Raw genomic sequence first — 20,960 nt, forward strand, 5'->3', positions numbered from 1 at the left:
CCTGACCATAGTGGTGATAATCTGTCGTGGAAACATTTGTGGATTAAAGAGCCATGTTCTCTGTCAATATAATACTAGTGGATCAATTCGCAGGTTCAACGCGTGAAATTTAGACATTCGGACAACCTATACTCGGGCCTCTTTTTGAGTTTTGTGGTTTTGACTTTTTTTTAATGATCTGCAGTATTGTGAAAAATTCACCGTTGAGCGAGATTCCAGAAATTCAAGACAAATAACTGTTTTGATCAAAAAGATGTTAGATATCACTGTTTCGAGCGACGAACCTGTTTCCACTTATTTGGATATGGTGGTGATTAATGTTTCCATATTAATAAGTGCCTCGTTTTTTAGTAAAATACTTGTTTTAATAAATTCTTTTCGACAACAATAAGAAATGTATTATTAATTATTATTATATATTATTAATTAGTAAAAATTCGGCCCATATAGACACATAATATCAGCAAAAGAAGTAAAACACCAAAAACTAGTGAAATGGTGTATTTCTTTGCAAGTTTAGAGTTTCCAGAAATGAACTTTCCTTGTCAAAAACGTTGCAGGTTAACCGTACGAAATTCCAAATAGTTTTGCCGTTGATGAGTAACATCTGTCTGTTTCGTTTGCTTTTCTGTCATCAGATCCATATTTTTATATTAGTAACAGACGTCTGGGCACAGCCTTTAATACAACACTAAACTCGTGGCAGCATTCTCACACTTGGTATGTCTCCATGACATTGTCGTCGCAAAATTTATATAAACTGGCACTTGATTTCAGCAGACTTGACACTTTCGGGCCACAGAAATCGAACAGCACATCGTATTTCTTCTCGCGTACATTTCGTGAGTTACATATGGACTGAACGAAAAAAATAATGCATAAACACCCACGTAATTTATTTACACACAACCGACACTTCTACAAGTGGTTCGACAGGCATGTGTCTTGTTTTGTAATTGAAGACGAAAACTTTCTGATTACTTAACTATCCGTTCTCTGATAGGATCTTTCATGCGTTCTCATATACGCTGCGCTGCGCTGCGCTACTGCAACTCTTGGGACACTCCTTTGTTGCAATAAATTCTGTTGCGACTGCGAAATATGCAAATATTTCGTATCATCTTTCTATACATTAAAATAATTTTTCTCCTAGTGATATTTATTCAGCCAATGGGAGAAGAGGTATGCGGGTTACGTGGTAATATAATAAATACGTAACAGAAACTTGTTTTACTGTAGTAAAACAAGTTTCTGGTTAAGCGTGGTCATGCTAGCAAACCTCGTGCACGCGATTTATTTATCTAGCGTGACCACGCGGTACCATTCTTGATTTCCATATATAACGTATGTAATTCATCACTGAGGAAGAGACACACACAGTGTCGTAAACTTCTGTAAGTATTTTATTTTATTTTGTAAAAAGAAGCGAGCGCAGTCTCCTAGTTATTATTATTATTATTATTATTATTATTAGGAATAACTAGGCAACAAAGGATGGAAGGTAATAGAACAGTCAGCTCTTGTTTGGACCACCTAATTACAAATATCAAGTTGAAGTACGCTAATTCCTACATACTATTAAATCAACTTTCAGATCACAGAACATGTATACTAATAGTAGATATGCATTCAAAACAACATCCATATGAAGATATAAAATTAACAAATGCTGCGAAGAAAAATTATTTATCAACAGGTAAACTGAAACAGAACATAGAAAACATGTTAATACAAAATCAAGCATCTTACACAACAAATGTAAATGTTTTTTCAAATAAGATAATACAAATTATAAACAATTCGAGGTTTAATACCGAGAGAAAAGTTAATCACACAGCCAACAACACAAACACTGGGAGTAGCAGGATTAAGCTTAGGAAACCTTGGATGACTAAAGAAATAGAAGAACTAATGGTACAAAGGGATAGATATTTCAGGCAGTATAGAAATTGTCCATCAAAGAAAGAACATTATCACAATTATAAAACACTCAGAAATAAAGTGACAGGTATGATAAAAAAGCAAAAAAACACTTATTACAATCATCTTTTCATTGATAAGCAGATAACACAAAAGGATAAATGGAGCATTATTTGTAAATAACATGTTAAGTACAAGGAAGAAAAATCAAGAGGAACCCAAATTAAAACACTAGTAGAACAGATTTCTGGTGCAAACAAACAATATGAGGCTGCAAATAGGTTTGCCAAAGCTGTATTAGATCTCAACAGATATTTAATACATTATTGCCAAAATTCCTTTACTCAACAAGATAGGCTTCCTCAGATAATGAACTCTTGTGTAGTCTTAGCTCCACATTATACTGAGATTCTTAAAATTATAGGACAATTAAAGAACAAGAAATCTTATGGACTGGACTGTATTACAGTAACCGAGGTAAAGATAAACAAAGAACAGTTCTCTGTTCTCTTGGTAGAGCTAATAGCACGGATGTTAGAGTCGGGAAGCTATCCTACAAATTTACTCTCATTTAAGATAATTCCTATATATAAAAAGGGACCACCTGATGACTTTTGCAATTACAGAACAATAACAATACAGTCAGTTTTAAATAAGATAATAGAAAATTATATATTTTCCCATATAAGCAAATATTTGCATCAATATGGACTGTTAAACAACTCTCTATTCTCATATCAGAAGGGCAAGAGCACACAGACATTATTAGAGAACTTAGCAGACTCTCTAAACTTACATTTAAACAACAATAACTTCATATTGATTTTATTTATAGATTTGACCAAAGCATATGACCTAATTGATATCCCAATATTGCAACAGAAATTACTGAAATATGGTATAAGTGGAAGACTCAACCAACTCTTAGCAAATTGTTTAACCAAGAGAAAAATAACAGTAGAAGTAGAAAATACAAAGGGAAAATCTTATAATGTAAAGAGAGGAATACCTCAGGGCACACATGCTGGGCCAATCACGTTCAACATCATATAAATGGCATATTCGAAGTAATTAAGAACTCCTTTATAAAAATTTATGCAAATGATATAATCTTATATACAATAGGAAAGAACCTAACAAAAATAGAGAATGATTTACAACAGGATGCAATACCTTTACAAACTTGGTTTCACGATAATAAATTAGCACTCAGCTTTTAAAAAACAAAATTTTTGGTAATAAGGCCTCCTCATCAAACCTTGGACATTCAACCCTCTATCAAATTGCACAAAAATGATTGCCTACATGATCAGAATTTCAAGAATTGCAAATGTCTAACTGTGGAAGAAGTTTCAAATCATTGTTACCTTGGGTTATGGATTGACTACAGTCAAGTTGGGTAATGCATATAAGAAACTTGTACAAAAAAAATGAGATTTTATGTGTACTTTTTCTACTACATTAAGAATAAGTTAAATCTTAGAACAAATGTTACCTTATTACATTAGTGGACTCCCAACTCAATTATTTAGTAAATATATGGGCACGAGCAAATAAAACAGAAATAAGGGCAATAGACAACTTAATGAATAGGATTCTGAAACTTTTAATGGGGACAAACTCTTGGAATGACCTGAACAAGAGAAGGCAATTTTTGTTGAAACATAAAATACTGTATCCACTTCAAAAACTGAATTTAAATCTATTCTTAAAAAAATCTTAACACTATTTTTGAAGAGTTGAATCTGCAAAGAAATGTCTCACAAAATTTAAGGAACCCAAAAGCAATTACTTTGCCTCACCCTAGGATACTAAATAGATTTGGAGATAGGCACACAATGAATACAATAAACAACTTGTTGGCTAGCATTGATTTCAGGCTCAGGAGAAGTTACCCCATCTCCAAATTAAAATTCCTAATAAGAAAATTCTTGATACGCAATGACACAGTAGAGTAGAACTGATATGCAGATAAACTACTTCCTCTGTTTACAGTGTGGAATATACTATGTGTAGTGACTTCATAGTCTTTTCTGTAAGATAACAAATTTGTACAAAACTGTTGTAAAGGAAGAATTACAACTTGTTATCAAGAAATTTACTTTTCTTAACAAGTTCATTTATTGTAAACGAATTCTCTTGATAAATAAAATTGTATTGTATTGTATTATTAACTTGAGATATCTTACGGCAGCCTTTGACAACGGTGGTTCCGAAGGATAATTTAACAAACTTCAGACAGGCAAGATAGATTAACATGGATGTTAATGTGTCTATCATTATTATAACGTTAAATGTATGCTTGGAACTTGTATAGTTATTGTTTGTGAACTTCTGAATAACGGATTTTTAACAGTGAATTTAAAATACTTCCCAATCAATGTAAGAAAATTTGATAAAATAATGGAACAATGTTTGTTTACAAACTTTTTATGGACTTAAACATTTGTAATTTGACAGAGAACAACTGTTTGTAGAGGAAAATGTCGCGTTCTACTGTGTCAGCTCAGCTTACTCCGCAGAACTCCAACAAGCCATCTGAGTCCGGTTTCAAGACGTATGATCCGGTAGTAAATATTAGGAGCATCTAGTTTTCTTGTTACCCGAGTGTTAAGAGGATTTTACATATTACTTCTTGCCTCCAAGGCGTGATTTCTAAATTAGTATATAAGATAACCATTGAGATGGTAAAAGGCTTGCCAGAGATTCTGTTTAGCCAACGTTTCGAAAAGCCAGTATTCCAGGACAAAGAAAAAATTTTAATTGGAGCTTGAAACCGAGTACCAAATTTTGGATGCATAAAGGTGAATATGAATTGTACACTTCTCAATGAATTTAAACAAAAATTTTGCATTTATGACGCCAGTATTTTATTGTGTGGTGAACCAAACAATCAATAAATTTTCTCCGTGGCGTAATCAAAATGTGGACTATATGCATCATTCTATTGAAATCTCAATTCGATGTGGGCATAAACTTTCTTTTTCTTATTGGCATTTCAGCTGATTTGTTTGCATTGCATTTAATTGAAGACTAATAGCATCAAAGTAGTGTTCGAAGGTCTGTATTTTCTTGTTTGCATTCCAGTTGCATTCATTGAGCATTTCTTGATGCTTAACGGCCTCAAAAAAATTATATCTTTTGCACAGAAATAAAAATTACAGCCATTGACAGCCAAGAAGGGATCCAGTAAACCTTGAATACAATTAAATAGTCATTCAATGTTTATCTAACTCCTAATATATGATTTATAGATAAAGTTCCTATCACATGCGAAAGCAAAAGAAAGCTACTCTTTAAAACATAGTGGACATAGAATGAATAAATAATATACTGGTATTGGCAACTAGTAAAATGTGGTGGCTCGTGATATAGAAGATACGAATGAGTATTGGATGTCCATTAAAAATCTGTGCAATCTCTTCACTTTCTATTTTGAGAGACAAGATGTTTATTGCTTTGGTTCGGGTTTTATGGAGGATAGTTTATTATTTGCCTTCTGCCAAATGTTTATTATTTCCTACCAATTTTAGCTATTTCCTTCTACTAGCTGCTTAATGATAAGTTTTTCGTCCAAAAATAGATAGATGAGTTAGAAAATTGGAGCTCGTTGGGCTTTTAGCTGCAAAGGCTATATATTTTGTTTCTAGAATTCCAGCATGTCTTCCTTTCCAGGAATATTTAACTTCGTGCTGTTTTCCTTTTTGAGAGTAGTAACTGAATTTTCTTAAAGAATGAATGCGTTGAGGCTGCTTATATTAAAGAGAACGTTTGTATACATGGGCTGTTGTTTTATTTCTCATGGTTCCCACATTGCGCCTTTCATATCGTTTTGCATGATGTCGATTTATTTCATTATGAAAGCTGTATAAGAACGTATTGAAATTAATATTAATCTTCTTCGTTATCAAAACCCGTGTTTGATTAAGACAAATTTGGCAAAAGCCAAAGCCTGCAGAAAGAATATATTGATTTTCATAACTAGTGTATAAACATCAACAACCTTTAACTCACCAACTCAACTCATTTTTAAATAACTCTGAGAGGTATATTAATGCTGACAGTTCAACTATCAGAAGAAAAAATTTCTTTCAGAAATGCTACTAATCAATATATATTACTATGTTTAAGTAATAACATGGTCGAGTTACCTTCCCATCAAACTCTTCCCACACTTCCTTACAGTCGTATATTTCTTGGCCAGCCCAGCGAAACTTTTCTGCTCTTCCATGTACAAGCTGAACGCTGGAAAGACCAATAGCTGCAATCCACACAAGTGTTACGATTACAGGTCCACGAGACTTTGTCCACCGGGAACTCAAAGGATACATTATAGCGTAGTACCTGAGAAATGAAAGAAAATCTTAGAAAGATTCATTGAATAATCCTACGAGGTGTAAAAACTAAAATTGTCCTTTAGGACGGTTTTAGTTTTCATTTCTTTAAACATGTTTATTTCATAGGCTATGCAAACACATTTACAGCTACCGTGTATCATTTTAAATGTTTCCGAATACAAATCTTGCATTTGAAACATAACCTAACCGAACAAGCAGATTTTCAGATTCCAAATAATGCTAAATTATGATCTTGTATATATATATATATATAAATGTGTTATAATCACTTTGTTGCTAAATTTAAAAAAAATAAAAAAATAGAATATAATTACACAGAATTACAAATGCAAATGGTAACCAAGTGCAAAACCAGTCAATCACACACACTAAGGTTGCAACAATAGAAGTTCCAGAGCTGGACAATTTCTTCTTGATAAGGATGTGATTACAAAGATTAAGAATTTTATTCATCATAGCGCAAATGTGAATAATTAAAAACAGTCAAAGAAGCAATGATAAAGAACTGGTCGCACGTCCGTAATTTATTCATCAAAGATACTAAACATGGCTTTGTACTTGGATGCTTCCTCAGAATGAAGAAGGGCTTCGTAAATGTGACTACAGAGGTCAGCAGTTTCTAAATTCAAAACAGTAGGACCAACTAATGATGTTACCAACAGAAAATTCTAATTGAGGAGCATTCAAGGAATTAATCTTGGAAGCTACTAGGCTTTCATACCAACTAAGAAATACTGTTCAAGGTTTAGGCCTAAATGAATGTCAAATGAACTAATGAGACTCATGGCAGAGAAGAAAAAATGCATGGATGAATATTAGGCAAGCGAAGGAAGATTACGAGAAATCTTTGGCAAAGGATGCAAAAAAAAAAAAAAAATAGCAAAGAGTATTTACTTATATAAATTCTAGAAGGAAAGGGACGAATCAGCATGATCCACATGATATCAATGGTTTGACTGTTCATGATCCTGTTCAGATAGCTGACGAACTGAACATGTATTTTGCATCTGCATTCACACATGAGGAATTCTGTAGGGAAATGGAGGACAGAAGCTTATTGAACTCTAACATGGAGCTAAATGATTTTGTAATAGCTGAGAGCAATGGAGGAGAAATTGTTGAAGTTGAACATAAGAATAGCATCTGGGGTAGATAGGATCTATCCGGTAATATTAAAGGAGTCGGCCAAGTAAATAAGAAAACCCTTAGCCATAACTTTAAGAGCATCCATAGACTCAGGGGATGTTCCCACGGACTGCTAGCGTGCAAATGTATCCCCAAGCCGAGAAGTCAAGATGTTATAATGAGCTCCTAAACATCTGGCAAACCCTATGGGGTACTTCCGTTCTTAGAGAAGTCACATGCAGAGTCCTCCCGGATGTTACTTACCCTGCCTCTAAATCTGTGCAGAAATGGTTCACCCCAGCACTAGAAACTTCATTCTTGATCACAGGCCATGGAACAATGAATGGAAAATTGTATGAACTGGGCTTGCATCCTTCTGATCTCTGCATCTGTGGTTCCAGTGAAACTTGGTGGCACATCCTCTTTGAATGTGCTGCCCTCTACGACGATCTCCGTCTAAGCTTGGTCACCTGAACTCGAATTTCTGATGAACACCTGGAACTATTACAGAAACCTGACAATTTCTCAGAATGCAGGACTTTGCAACGAAGGCCTTCAAACGTAGAAGAGCCATGTACAGAACCCACTGATTGCCAATGAGGGCATGAAAACCTTAAAACTTATCAAGCTATTTGATAAGTTTTTTTTTGTTTGTTTGTCTTAGTTAATTTTAATGATGATAGCATCTTTCTGCGTTTTGTACTCGTGCAACACATAAATATATTTTTTTCCTCTGGTTTCCGCAATTTTTTTATTCTTTTTTTTCTTCTTAAGTTCCCTCTCTCTTTTTTTACACAACGGGGGTTTTTTAGTCATCTGGAATGGGCCCCCAGAGGAATCTGGTCCACCTTTTAGAAACATCAGATGAGTCACAGTCTCGAATTGAGATGGCACGAGCTTTACAGGACCAACCCTCCTCCCCGTTGTGTGGACGAGTATCCAGAATCATCTCTCCAGGTGACAATAATTCTGGGTGGCCAAGTGGCTAGCACACAACAACAGAACATGCACAGAATATACACAAACGTACACTGCTCTCATATCTGGACCTTTTACAGTGGTACTGTTGTTCACAGAGATACGAGGCGGAGTTGAACAGACATTCTAGGAGCAGTAAATGTATCCCCCAATTCAAAAGAGGGATCTAAAGGTGACAGGAGTAAGGAGTAATTATAGACCTGTTAGTTTAACTTCTGTTTCGGATAAAATAATGAAGTCACTGGTTAAAGATGCATTGCAGAATCATCTAGACAAGACTGCAGCAACAATTAACACACACCATAGGTTTGTTAGGTGTTAGCTGGCCAGTTTGATTGGATAAAAAATTTATTATTATTTTATGGTTGCCCGTAATTAAATACATTAACCCGTATTTGTGTCTGTAAATTGCGTATGTTCTATGGTCGATTTGCCTGTTTTGCTGGACGAAAAAACCCCAGTTACTGGGGAGAAAAACCTTACTATCTACGCCTGAGACCAACTAACTCAGCCACGGAGTGAAAAAAATTTGATTGGATACTATGATGTGGTCACAGCTGACCGGGCTAGCCGGGTAGGTAAAGTGCCTGCCTGGCAACCCAGTGGTCGCGGGTTCGATTCTCGCCTCGGGCTGGATATCACGATGGTGCCGAACCAACCAGTTGGTTGGATATCCCGGCCACGCTACACGAAGGAAGCAAGAAAAAACTGGTTCCTTCGTGTATTGATCACATCATACGAAATAAATGAAAAAAAAAATGTGGTCACACAGGAACTGGATGCAAAAAATAATTTTGACGTCATGTACTTAGATTTCAGGAAAGCTTTTGATACTATTGCACATGGAAGGCTACTGTACAAATTGGAGCAGTATGGTATTAAGGGCAAGTTGCTACAATGGATAAAAGGGTAGTTGAGAGGACGAAGACGGAGAGTGCCAATCAATGGACACTGATTTTCGTGGACTAATGTTATTAGTGGAGTTCCCCAGGGTTCGGTATTGGACCCATTGTTGTTTGGTATATTTATAAATGATATTGGTGAAGGTATATTACGATTAATGTTCAAGTTTTCAGATGATTCAAAGGCTGGCAGGTTGGTAATGACGGTATGCTACTGCAACAGGATCTAGAAAAGTTCGGCAGATGGGCTGAGAAGTAGCAACTGAAGTTTAACATTGATATATGCAAAGTACTGCTTATTGGTCACAGTAGCACCAGAGAAACGTACCAACTGTGTGATACTACACTCAGGGTGGTATCTACACTCAGAGAATGAAAGAGACCTGGGGGTAATTGTGCAGCCAGGTATGCAGTTTTCTGAGCAGTGCAGACACGCTGCCAGATCATATCATGGGGGGGGGGGGTGTTCTCAATGATACACAGGAAGTTTGCTATCAGAGATAAGGAGGTGATTATCCCCTGAATAAGGCAATGGTCAAGCCACCCTTTGAGTACTGCATACAGGTCTGGAGGCCTCCTTTTAGGAAGGATGTAGAGTTGCTAGAACGAGTACAGAGAAGGGCAAAAAGATTGGCGAGAGGAACAAGGAGGTGTTCTTATCAAGAAAGGCTTAAGGTCTGCAAATTGCAGCGTTTGTAGACTAGGTACCTACGAGGTTATCTTATTGAAGTGTATAAGGCCTTGGATGATATTAGCATGCTCAATTGTAATGGGATTCTTCCTCTTGCCCAGGTTACAAACCGGAGAGGGCATAAACTGAAATTGAGTAAAGGCAGTTGCAGAATAGATTTGCCTAAAATTTGTCTTTAGCCAGCGAGTAGCTGATTGCTGGAACAAACTTCCATCTGTCGATGTGGAAGTTAATAGCTTAAATAAATTCAAGAACTGGACAAACTTTTAGAGTGAATGGATAGGTGAAATGGGAAGGGTTTTTTTTTTTTTGGCCGATGCTGTATAAGCTTGCTTGCATCATATGCCTCTACTAATCTTAAGTAATGTTAATGCGCCAGGCCATGAAATACCACAGATCGACGCTGTCGGCAGTACCACCCACCAATTCGTTAAATACTTCAAACTAAGATACTTCCACACATTTTCTACCTCTTGAAGGATAAGGGTGTCAGCAACTGAGTTCTTGATGGCACATGCACTCTAAAATTGATTTTGAGCCAATGTATTACTCAAAACCAAGCATTTAACAGGATCTTTGTTCGAAGATCCAACAGAAGACTAGACCGCTGCTCCATGATTAAGAATGGGAATTAAAAATAGATGAAAATATTTGCAAATAGCTTTCTGGCATGAGACCTTGGACATGTCAATTTTAAAATCCCAGTATGCCGGAAGAAATGTAACTCTTTAATGAGCATTTTATGGATTAAAAGCCAGTTAAGCATTAAAAAGAATATTCAAAACCCTAACCGATGACGGTGAAACGAAGACAATAAAGCACCAAATAATTCCACAACAAGACTAGAAACAATAAGCAGCAATCTAAAGAAAAGAAACGTGGTTTAGAGCAGGCTCATGTTTAAGTTAAGTTCTAGTAAATAAACAACAAACTGATAAATCTAACACTGAATTTTGTCATTAAGCCTTAGGCAACATGACACGTCACAGAAAGATCAGCAGTAACTAGCACAACATCACAGCAACGAGTACCTTCAGGAGTTATACCTGATACAGATAAAAGCTGTGCACCCACATCATTCGAGAAAGCTCAACTATCAGATATGATTATCGACACCAACTTAACAATAGACTCTTGAATTCCAAACGTCTCATTCAAAACTTTTTAAAACAGAAGCAATTTACACCATTTTACAACACTTTTATTATGTTTTTATTCTACTTTTACTTCTTCCAATCTGTCAACTACTTTTATTCATAAATGATGATTTTGTAAATGAAATAAATTTGCAGCTGAACTTTTATTGCATTTGCACTGCAAGTAAAAGGAAATGTGACACGTTCACAAACAAGGAAGTTTCAAGTTGCACCGTGCTTCATTTGGAATCACTAATTAAAAAGGGAGCAGCCAGTCAATAGTACCACCTACTTAACAAATAAGATTCCTTTTAATACTCATAGTTGATTGGTTTTTTCGACCCATGTTATGTTATGTTGCTGAAAATAAATTCTTGGAAATATACAAGATTAAATAACAATAAAAGAAGTAGCAGTACGCACCACGTTTTAAACTACTTAGGTAAAATCAATTGTATTTTAATGATGATTACATGGCTTTCTAGCCAAAGTGACATATTCTCAGGTAATTTGGCAATAGAAGAGTGCAATCATCTTTGAAATTTAAACGTTATTAATTAACAAGTTTAAAAGTAGGTAATTTTTTTTTCCTTTAGTGAGGGTGAAGTTTTCATAACGTGGCTGCCTACTGAAAACACTGATTCCCAGGCATTTACGTATTTGCCCACTGAAGTGCGTATTCAACTTTATCAATATTACTAGGTTATGTTCGTTTTCCATGAAAACTACCACAAAGTCTTTCTCCGGCTATAATTAGGTTATATCGTTTTATGGTAAATGTTGAAGCAAGGATAATTTTTGCCTGAAATTTATGTATTATAGGTACGTATGCAATGCAAATGGTGCAGAAAACACGAATTTCCGGGAGTAATACCCATTGTCTCATTCTAAAAAGGATTTTACTTATAAGTAATTTGCTGCACTCTATGACTGAAATGAAACTTCAGATATTGTCTAAACGGATGGCCAGCGATGAATCCACTAAGGCTTAGTGACTAAGCCATCACGGAGGACTTCTTTGCTATTGAAAGATAAATGAGTGTTCTTTTACAAGCATCGTTCACCGATGCACGATTTCTAATCACCCAGCCAGTAAAGTAACTGACTGTCTAAATCCTGCAGTTTATTGAATTCATTTCGGATGATTCGTCCCATGACAATGAATCTTCAATATTACAAAGTATTTGTTGCGATTAATAAAAATTGATTTATGCAGGTCATTTAATAATGAGTAAGAATTTACGTAATCGCTATTTAAACTTAGTTGTCAAATAGCTACTACTTGTTTTATAAACTGTAAATTATTTCCGGTTCATGGTTTATATGCGAATCTCCTTTAAATGAAGACAACGTTATCTCCAAGATTTATTTTTTTCTGTCTCGTGCTGTATTTGATCTCCAGCGGAACTGATGTGTTTGCAATTTAGAAACAGCTCTCAGAAAAGCGACAGTTCTAGAATACACTAATAGAATACACTCAAGCCAGCATTTTAAACAGAAAATTGAATTACCCAGTACGAGCCTTTGCACTTACTATCCTATAGAGCTTTAAATTCGATTTTGTTTTTAAAGGAAATGTTGCAACATTATTCGACTCTCCTTTCCGAACGAACACCTGCCTCACTTCCTCACATCAACTGAATTTTGCTAATGTCTTTAAAGCACTCGAAAATAAACTTTCTTCTAATAAAAACAAAATAAACTGAAACGGATTTAAATGAAAGAATACTTGGATGGCTGGATGTATGAAGTGTATGTTAGGGCCGAACATACACTGTTTTCAGAAGTTAAAGGGATAAATAGTTTTCGCTGTTATTTGTCCTATGTACAAAGTAAAAAAGGCTAAATTTTTCATGCATGCTTCACCCTGCAAAACAAAAATCATGTGAAAGTTGCCGCATTTTTTTCTTAATATCAAAATACTTTTCTGCATTTACACCACCAAAACCAAGCTTAAAGCTTCTGTTATAATGTATCTCATTAAAGGTTGATTTAAAAGTTATACGCATTTAGTTATTACAATCGCGCTGAGCTGTGTTGTTTAAAATTTGCTCCAATACAAGTAGAATCATGAAGTGTTAATGTATTGTACCTATAAATGATGTACAGTCCATCATCGGCTCGCATGTTATAATATATGCATTTCTCTTGGGAAAAAAAAAAACATTACAGTCCCAAATGGCCAAGAGAAATAATGATCTCCATTGGAGATAATCTCGGATAAATCAGCTCTCAGAAAATGTTCCACAACACAAAAAAAAAACCCCAGCTCAAATTTGTTATATTTCATTAACAGTTCGAGAGACCTATGAGCTAAGACTAGATCTAAATGCATTCGCAGAATTCTCCGTAGCAACCTCGCAATAAGCAGAAGGCTAAATGCATATGAGAGATAAATTATAGTTTGTGTTTCTTTTGGAAGACTATCAATGGAAGTCATTAATTTTCACTGATAGTTCCTGATTTACCATCAAAGGAGACTTTATGCACGTTTTTATTCATTGCTGGAAGAAGAAACATTGTCAAAATGTTGTTGAGTTGGGTTGAGGTGCGTAGAATGTGAGGGAAATCGGCTACATAGTGTTGTGAATTGCATGTTATCTCTACTTGATCTGCATAATAAAAATTCAGTTTCGTGGAAGCAGAAAAAAAAAAAAAACAAACATACGCAAATGTTAGCCAAGGCCAACAGACTTTACTATGAAAAATAAATAAACATACTAAGTTCCTGTCTTCCGACAGAAGTTGAATCTGCTCGTGGCAAATATTTTTTACAGGATCGTTTTAACAATTCCTGTTTTCATAGCGTATCATAATAATTTTTGGACTCACAAAAAATGCTGAGAAAACAACACAAATACACTGAACAGTTATTTGCTACCGTTAAAAGATTTCGTACGCGCATTCGCCTCATGTATATCGGGACTTTATTTTAATCTGCGTGAGATCTACGAACATATTCAGCCATAAATCAATGTTTCGTGTTATGTTCCTACCGCGAAACATTGATTTTTATTTTACAGCAAATAAAATAAGAAAATAAGAGTTAAATTGTTATCAGTTACTTGCATGAAACTAAAAGTATTAGTTAAGGTCAGATGAAAGAAGAAGATTTTAAATAAATACATTTTAAAGTTAGATTTTAATTAAATATAGATTTAGAGAAATTTAGAAATGTTAGAAAATACAGACTGCCCTACGATTAATATTCAGACTTCCTTCCGATGATAATTGGTCACATCTTACCCAACCTCCACCTATGAGACACAACTATAAATATGCTTTCTAGGCCTTCGAGGAGACCGTATTATAATTGTGAACGCAAGTTGCTGCGATCGACAGAGTTGACATACTTCCAGCGCGGAATGACAATAGGGTGCCACATAAGCAATTGTACTGTACGTGACATTTCAACGACACTGAAGAAGATTCCCAGGTCGACGATTGATGATAGCATCTGAAAATGGAAGTTTACTGCTGGTGCTGAAACCGTCGGGAAACGACCCAGAAACCTGCGAAACTGACCGAACGTGACCGGTGAATCCTACAAAGAATTGTCTGCTCAGCACGCAGGTTGACTTTGTTATAGCACACATAGACCGCCATTGAGACGATTGGTACACATGTCAACCCCACTACAGTGCAGAAAATGCTGAATGATATAGGTTACCACCGTCATACAGTGATGTAGCTGCCCACAAGCCACTAATCATCCTAACTAATGCTACAAGTAGTCTAGCTTGGTATGAGACCCACCATTCATGGACCGTAGACAAATGGAAAGCTGTGCTTTGGAGCGACAAGCTACAATGAAGACTCTACCAGTCTGACGGTCGTGTCCTAATGTGGCAGATGCCCTGAGAAAGCAACCTGAGACACTGTGGCCCTTGCGCGTGTAGCGTAGTTAGTCCTCTCCGCACCCGTTGGAAAAGACCCGAGTTCGAATCCCGTCAATGACGCAAGGAATTTTACGGGCCTTTTTCCACAACGTGCTGAATTAATCGGTCTCAGGAGGTGGTAGAATCGTCGGGTGCCTGTGAGGAGAGAGAGACTGTCCAAAAAAACAGAGCTGAACTGTTTGCCACTTTGAAGGACAAATGGTATAAAATATCGAAAAAACAAATTAGTGGAGAGAGGCTCTACGGAAACTAGAAGCTGTCATTAAGGCTAAAGATTTCAGCACACTTTATTAATTTTTCCGTATATAAAAGTTATTTACAGGAAACTAATAACATGATTGCAGGAAAGGTTATTGTAAGCCAGATGACAACACAACCCAACATTACTTCATAAAACAACACACTACTCACACTTCTGGCTTTCAGAGAGTACTGTTTTACCACACAGTGTATACGACCCAGCTGTGGGAAACCACCGGAGGCGCTCCCAACCCAAACACTATGTAAATAAATGTTAGATATGCAGGTATCTGGATATTAATTATAGGGCGGTGTATACTGCCCTATAATTAATATCCAACGATTGCATGCTATCGTTGCTGTTTCGCCATTACAAAGAACAAAATAGCTAATGTGATCTAATTAACACGAATTGAGGGTAAGGTATAGACAGTTTTTTTTTCATTCTCGTTACTAGGTTGTTCCAGATAACTAGTCATTTTTATAATCTCTAAATTGAAATGGAATAAGTGTATTTTTAGGGACTAGTAGTCGTGTAACATATTCTCAATCAAAATGTTCTAGTTGTCTGCTACGTTGTCCAAAACTTTTTCACAAATTTTTTGGAGGATTTTCACAAACCTTTTGAAGGATTTCCAAACCTCCAGTTCTAAAGGATTTAAAAGCACTCTTTCAACATGTTTGATTTCGGAAAACCTTTTATGAGATACTTGCATCCAATATATGATCGAAGTTAAGTACCGTTGAAAAAACAAGGAAGTTTCTGCAATGAAACAAGTTTCTGCAAGGAACTTTTGTCAAGAATCCAGAACCCGCAGCAAATAAATTAGAACATAGATAATATTTATCCGTGAAGAATACCTAACAGAAAAGGATCACTTGGATGATTTGGATAACATAATCTCTAAAAGTGCATCCCATTTAACATATGTGGGTTACTCTAGTAAGGTGGAATTCAACTTTCCACTTCTGATTCTCTATGAATTTAGTAATGATCTTTTTCGCAGCATATGGAAAACACTTCAGTTCAGTTCCAAGTCACGAATTAAGTCGAAGTTATTTCCTAATAGGAAAATATTGGCACCTAAGAACGCAGAATCACAAACCTGATTGTCAGAACTATGCAAATTGAAGAAGTGTACATCGGGCCAAATCAAATACAGACTTGAGCTAGTTTTTCTCTCTAAATATTCAGTTCTGTCCGTCTGTCCATCTAATGAAAGTTTACAAGAACCATTACAAATGTAATATCTTTATCCACTATCATCAATAAAACATGAGATATCTTATAAAAGTTAATTTTGGAAGTTATTAAACATTTTACAAATGAAACCGATAGTTACAATGACATCAATCACAAGTTTTATTCAATCTGAACTATACTTAAGCAAAATAAACTCGAATTTTCAGTCCAGTAAACCTGCCGAAGAATACGATATACTTACTCTAGCTGTATTGGCGTAAAAGAATATTATATTTTGTCCGAAAACTGTTTATTGAGACACCGTTTCAGTTTTTAATCAGAGCGTAAAAGGTTGTGATAGCGAAAACTTATTAATCATTCTAAAGAAATTATGTAGCAAACAGATTGAGGACGAAGAATCGTGCACGACAAATGAACATTGATGGAAGTTGGCGAATCATGTGAAAGTCATCACTTTTATAACTTCTCTAAACATAGCGAAGACGCGATTTAATCATTCTAGGAAGCGTGGAAATTCAATTATATGGACATTTATATCCACCGCCGCAATAGGAAATGTAGTTGTCGCTCTTAACAGTCTCTTCGTAAACTGTTTGCCAAACTTATCTAGATCTTTCATTTATCTTATCGCTCATTAAAACAGTTTCATTCTAGAAATGAAAAAAAAAAATTAACATCTGCGAGTACTGAGGCAGAATAAATTTATTCATTTAAGATATTCATGAATCTCCACTGCCTTATTTAATTTCATGGCGAGCAAAGTGTTGTAATTTTTAACACACATAAGTTTGAAAAGGCTTATTTATGCACATATTTATTCAAATGAATAGCATCGCTCCTTACCGAGAAGTATGTTGCTATTTATTTGTAATGAATGCCATTAATCACAAGGCGGTTCCGAAGTTGTCTCTACGTTTGTGGGTAACTTAAGAACCATCACTAAGAAATAAAGAAATAATATTTGAAAGAGTCATGTAGATAATGGCGCTCATTGTAATTAAATAGCAACATACGTCTCGCTATGGAAGTGCTGTCCATCTGAAGTGTAATATCGACACAACTCATGGTAAATTACTTTATAATATGACATTGAATCTGTAGCAAATTTAGTTTCCTTTTGCAACTGTTGTATATCAATGTTGTTTAGGTCTCGTATGCCTGAAGCGCATTTGTTCTAAATTTACTTGAGTGTTTTAACTTTGTGATACGTAGTGATTATTGTTCTGCAGTTGGAATTAAATTACACAGCAATTTAATATTAGGTGCTCTATTACATGGTGATCACTAAGTAGTGGTTTACGTTTGAGCAGTTTGACATTGATATCCCTAGAAAGAAATAAAGCTCTTGTTTTTAAAGAAATCATTCTATTAAGGGATACTTTTAGACACCAGAAAATGGAATTAGCAGCTCGAAGTAGACACAAGGTTATTATGAATCCCAGCTCATACGAAAAAAAAACAACAACTCAAAAACGTATTAATCACTATACTGACAGTCTTTTTTGAGAAAGAAACGCTCACACTAATTATTAGCAGCAAAATGCATGATTTACCACACACACAAAAAAAAAACTATTGAAAAGAAACGGAACAATTTCTTAGTATTTATATCTGTAGAAGGTAGCCTCTTCTATTATAATAACAGCTTCAATATATAATCTATAATCTCCCAACATCTAGATAGGTGTCGAAATGTCTCATGCCACCAATAAATGGTAAAGTAGCGTTCTGTAGTTGTTGACAACGTGTCACTCTAAATTTATCCGAAGCAGCTTCAGTTTTCGCTTCATATACCATTCAAAATTTATGTGAACTACCATAAGGGACTACCATTCAACATTCCGCAACTAACCGGCCACATTGAGAAAAAGCCCAGAAATTCCTGTGGACTCCACAGCATCCGAACCGAGGTTCTTTCTACACGATTTGGAAGGAATGCGGTGGGGATAAATGTGATAACCACGAGGGCAGAAAAAAAATAAGGTTGAGATCAAAATATAGATTTTTATACGAGAACACACACACATTATAAGCATACAGTGCGTTAATCTGTTCTTAACTCCTAAATTAAAATAATCTTAAAATTCTTCAAAATTTAATCCTAGAAGTCTTAATACCTAGCCGAACCTCAATAAATTGAAATTGAACCGGAGTTGGAATGAAAGTGAAACCACTATGGTGAAAGCGAAAGTTATTGTTTATGAGATAAACATTCATATAGAATTGGAGATAGCAATGCTTACTTTACTACGGAAACATCCCTAGTTCACAATGAGCAATCAGTTATGAATATAAGTTTCAAAAAATAATAATAAATGGAAACTGCTACTCGATGGAAATTTTTTAAATCATATAATAATATCAACTTTCAGATAGACAATTTGATAGAATTCAGGAGCACCATATAGTTAAAACTGCACATTTAAATAAAACTAAGTCATCTTATAAAAATTACAAATCGAGAATTTTTAACCAGAAAAGTAAAATTGAAAAATAATAATATAAAAAAATATATATACATTAAATTGGGAATATTTTGTGCTTAAATATTTAAAAGAAATATAATCCACTTTCAGTGAAATTACTGCTCTTCAACTTCTAAGTACCAATGAAAATAACTTTAATCCCGTATGGTAAGGAAATTTGTTGGCAGCGTGAAGCACCTAAGGTTTCCATTAAATCCTCATTAATCCCAAGTTTATTAATTTTATCCTGCGACTTTATCGTCCGCTCTGATGTTCTTTACTTTACCGAGAAATTAAATCTTCAGGTGCCCTGTTCCTTGACTATGAAAAGTGATCGTATCCGCCACTTATTTGATATCATATGCATTCAGGAACCTTTTATCTCTAAATACTTTTATGGGCAATCTTCCAAAGTTATGGGATATCCCATGACTACAAGAATCAGCCTGTCCTCTGCAATAGATCCCAAATCTGCCAACATCATATTCAACAACAAGCTAGATATCACTGTTATCTCTGGCTTGTGTAATCAAAATTCCACCTGTATTTTAGTCTCTACATCAACTTTCTCGTTCTACTTACTGTCACTATATTGTCCACCATCAGCAGATATTCATTTATCACAAGGATATCAAGAACAGGTGTTTGCTATTTTAAATCCCACATATTTAATAATTACAACTGATTCAAACTCAAAATCTTTCTTATGGTTCAGCAGTGTCTTGGACAACAGGATTTTCGAGGAATTTTTATTCACCTACAATTTAAACCTGCACAACTTACCCAACCAACCGCACACCTTCTCAAACGTCCACGGAGAATCAAACACTGATTTAACCATTTAACCATTTCAATGTCCGCCATGTCCTCGAGGATCTCTGACTGGACCATACATACTGACTATACAAACAGTGACCACCGAGCAATCACTTTTAAAGTATCTCTCCTTCCAAATACTACAGATCATCCTCCTTCTCCTCCTCCAAAAGATCTTAGAAGATTTTCTATCAAAACCATCAAATGGCCTTTATTTATCAAAACCATCAAATGGCCTTTATTTATCAAAACCATCAAATGGCCTTTATTTATGTCTTCAATTCACCAGGATTTTAACGTTGACACTCGCCGGTCTTTGAACCAGTTCATTGCCTCAGAATATGCATTCAATGTACAGGCTGCCTTACTTCGTGCTACAGAAGGCTCCGCTAAGAAGAAAATTAACAAGTATACTACAGTTCCATGGTGGACAGCTGAACTCTCCACTCTGCGCATAAAAGTGCACAAAGCACGCAGAGACTTTCAACGGAGAAGGTCCTGGCCTGAACCGGAAGTCACCAGACTAAAAAATATGTATAAAGGCCAGCGGAAATAATACGAAAATACAATTGGAAAACAAAAACTTGCCTCCTGGCAACACTTAGTTCACTCCACAGGAAATTCTGATCCCTGGAGTCTATTATATAAAATTGGCAAAAACAAGTTTCACTCTCATGAAGTATACAACGACAGAGAAACCACTAACTGGAATGACTCAGTTAACGCCATCCTGGATCGCTTGCTTCTCCTGGACCATCTCACCACAGAAACTCCAGAGCAAATATCTATCAGGAATAGCAACCCAACCTACCATTCCTCATATGAAACGGATCTCTTCACTCTTCCCGAGCTAAAGATGTCTCTAAGCAAAATAAATATCCATCAATGTCCAGATTTAGATCTTGTGGAAAATGCTGTAATTATCAAATTTGCCGAAATCTTTGCAGAAATGCTTCTAACTAGGTACAACAAATGTCTTACTGAGGGAATATTTCCTAATTTCTTGAAGGTAGCTTTGATCAAAATTATTCACAAGCAGGACAAAAATAAATCTGATCCCAAAGCATACAGACCCATCTCTCTTTTGGCAAACCTTGACAAACTATTTGAAAGATTGTTAGCACACAGAGTAGCAGATCTAATTGAAGGTCAAAACTTAATGCCTCCATCCCAATTCGGCTTCAAGAAGGAAAAATCCTGTGAAGACGCTTTGGTCTCTTTAGTTA

The 20,960-nt window shown here is 35.5% G+C and overlaps 1 protein-coding gene across 1 annotated transcript in view; it reads right to left on the minus strand.

Moving 5' to 3' along the window:
* The window catches only part of LOC150088136 (G protein-coupled receptor 83-like), a 248,069-nt gene that overhangs the window by 72,983 nt on the left and 154,126 nt on the right, over positions 1-20,960 (minus strand). The window contains exon 2 of the mRNA XM_090370039.1: positions 6,072-6,264. Coding sequence (XP_090226165.1) covers positions 6,072-6,264 — 193 coding nt within the window. The remainder of the gene's footprint in view (positions 1-6,071; positions 6,265-20,960) is intronic.

The sequence above is a fragment of the Mastigoproctus giganteus genome, chromosome 3, assembly GCF_048544385.1.
Source record: "Mastigoproctus giganteus isolate SK-2022 chromosome 3, ASM4854438v1, whole genome shotgun sequence".
Taxonomy (NCBI): Eukaryota; Metazoa; Arthropoda; class Arachnida; order Uropygi; family Thelyphonidae; genus Mastigoproctus; species Mastigoproctus giganteus.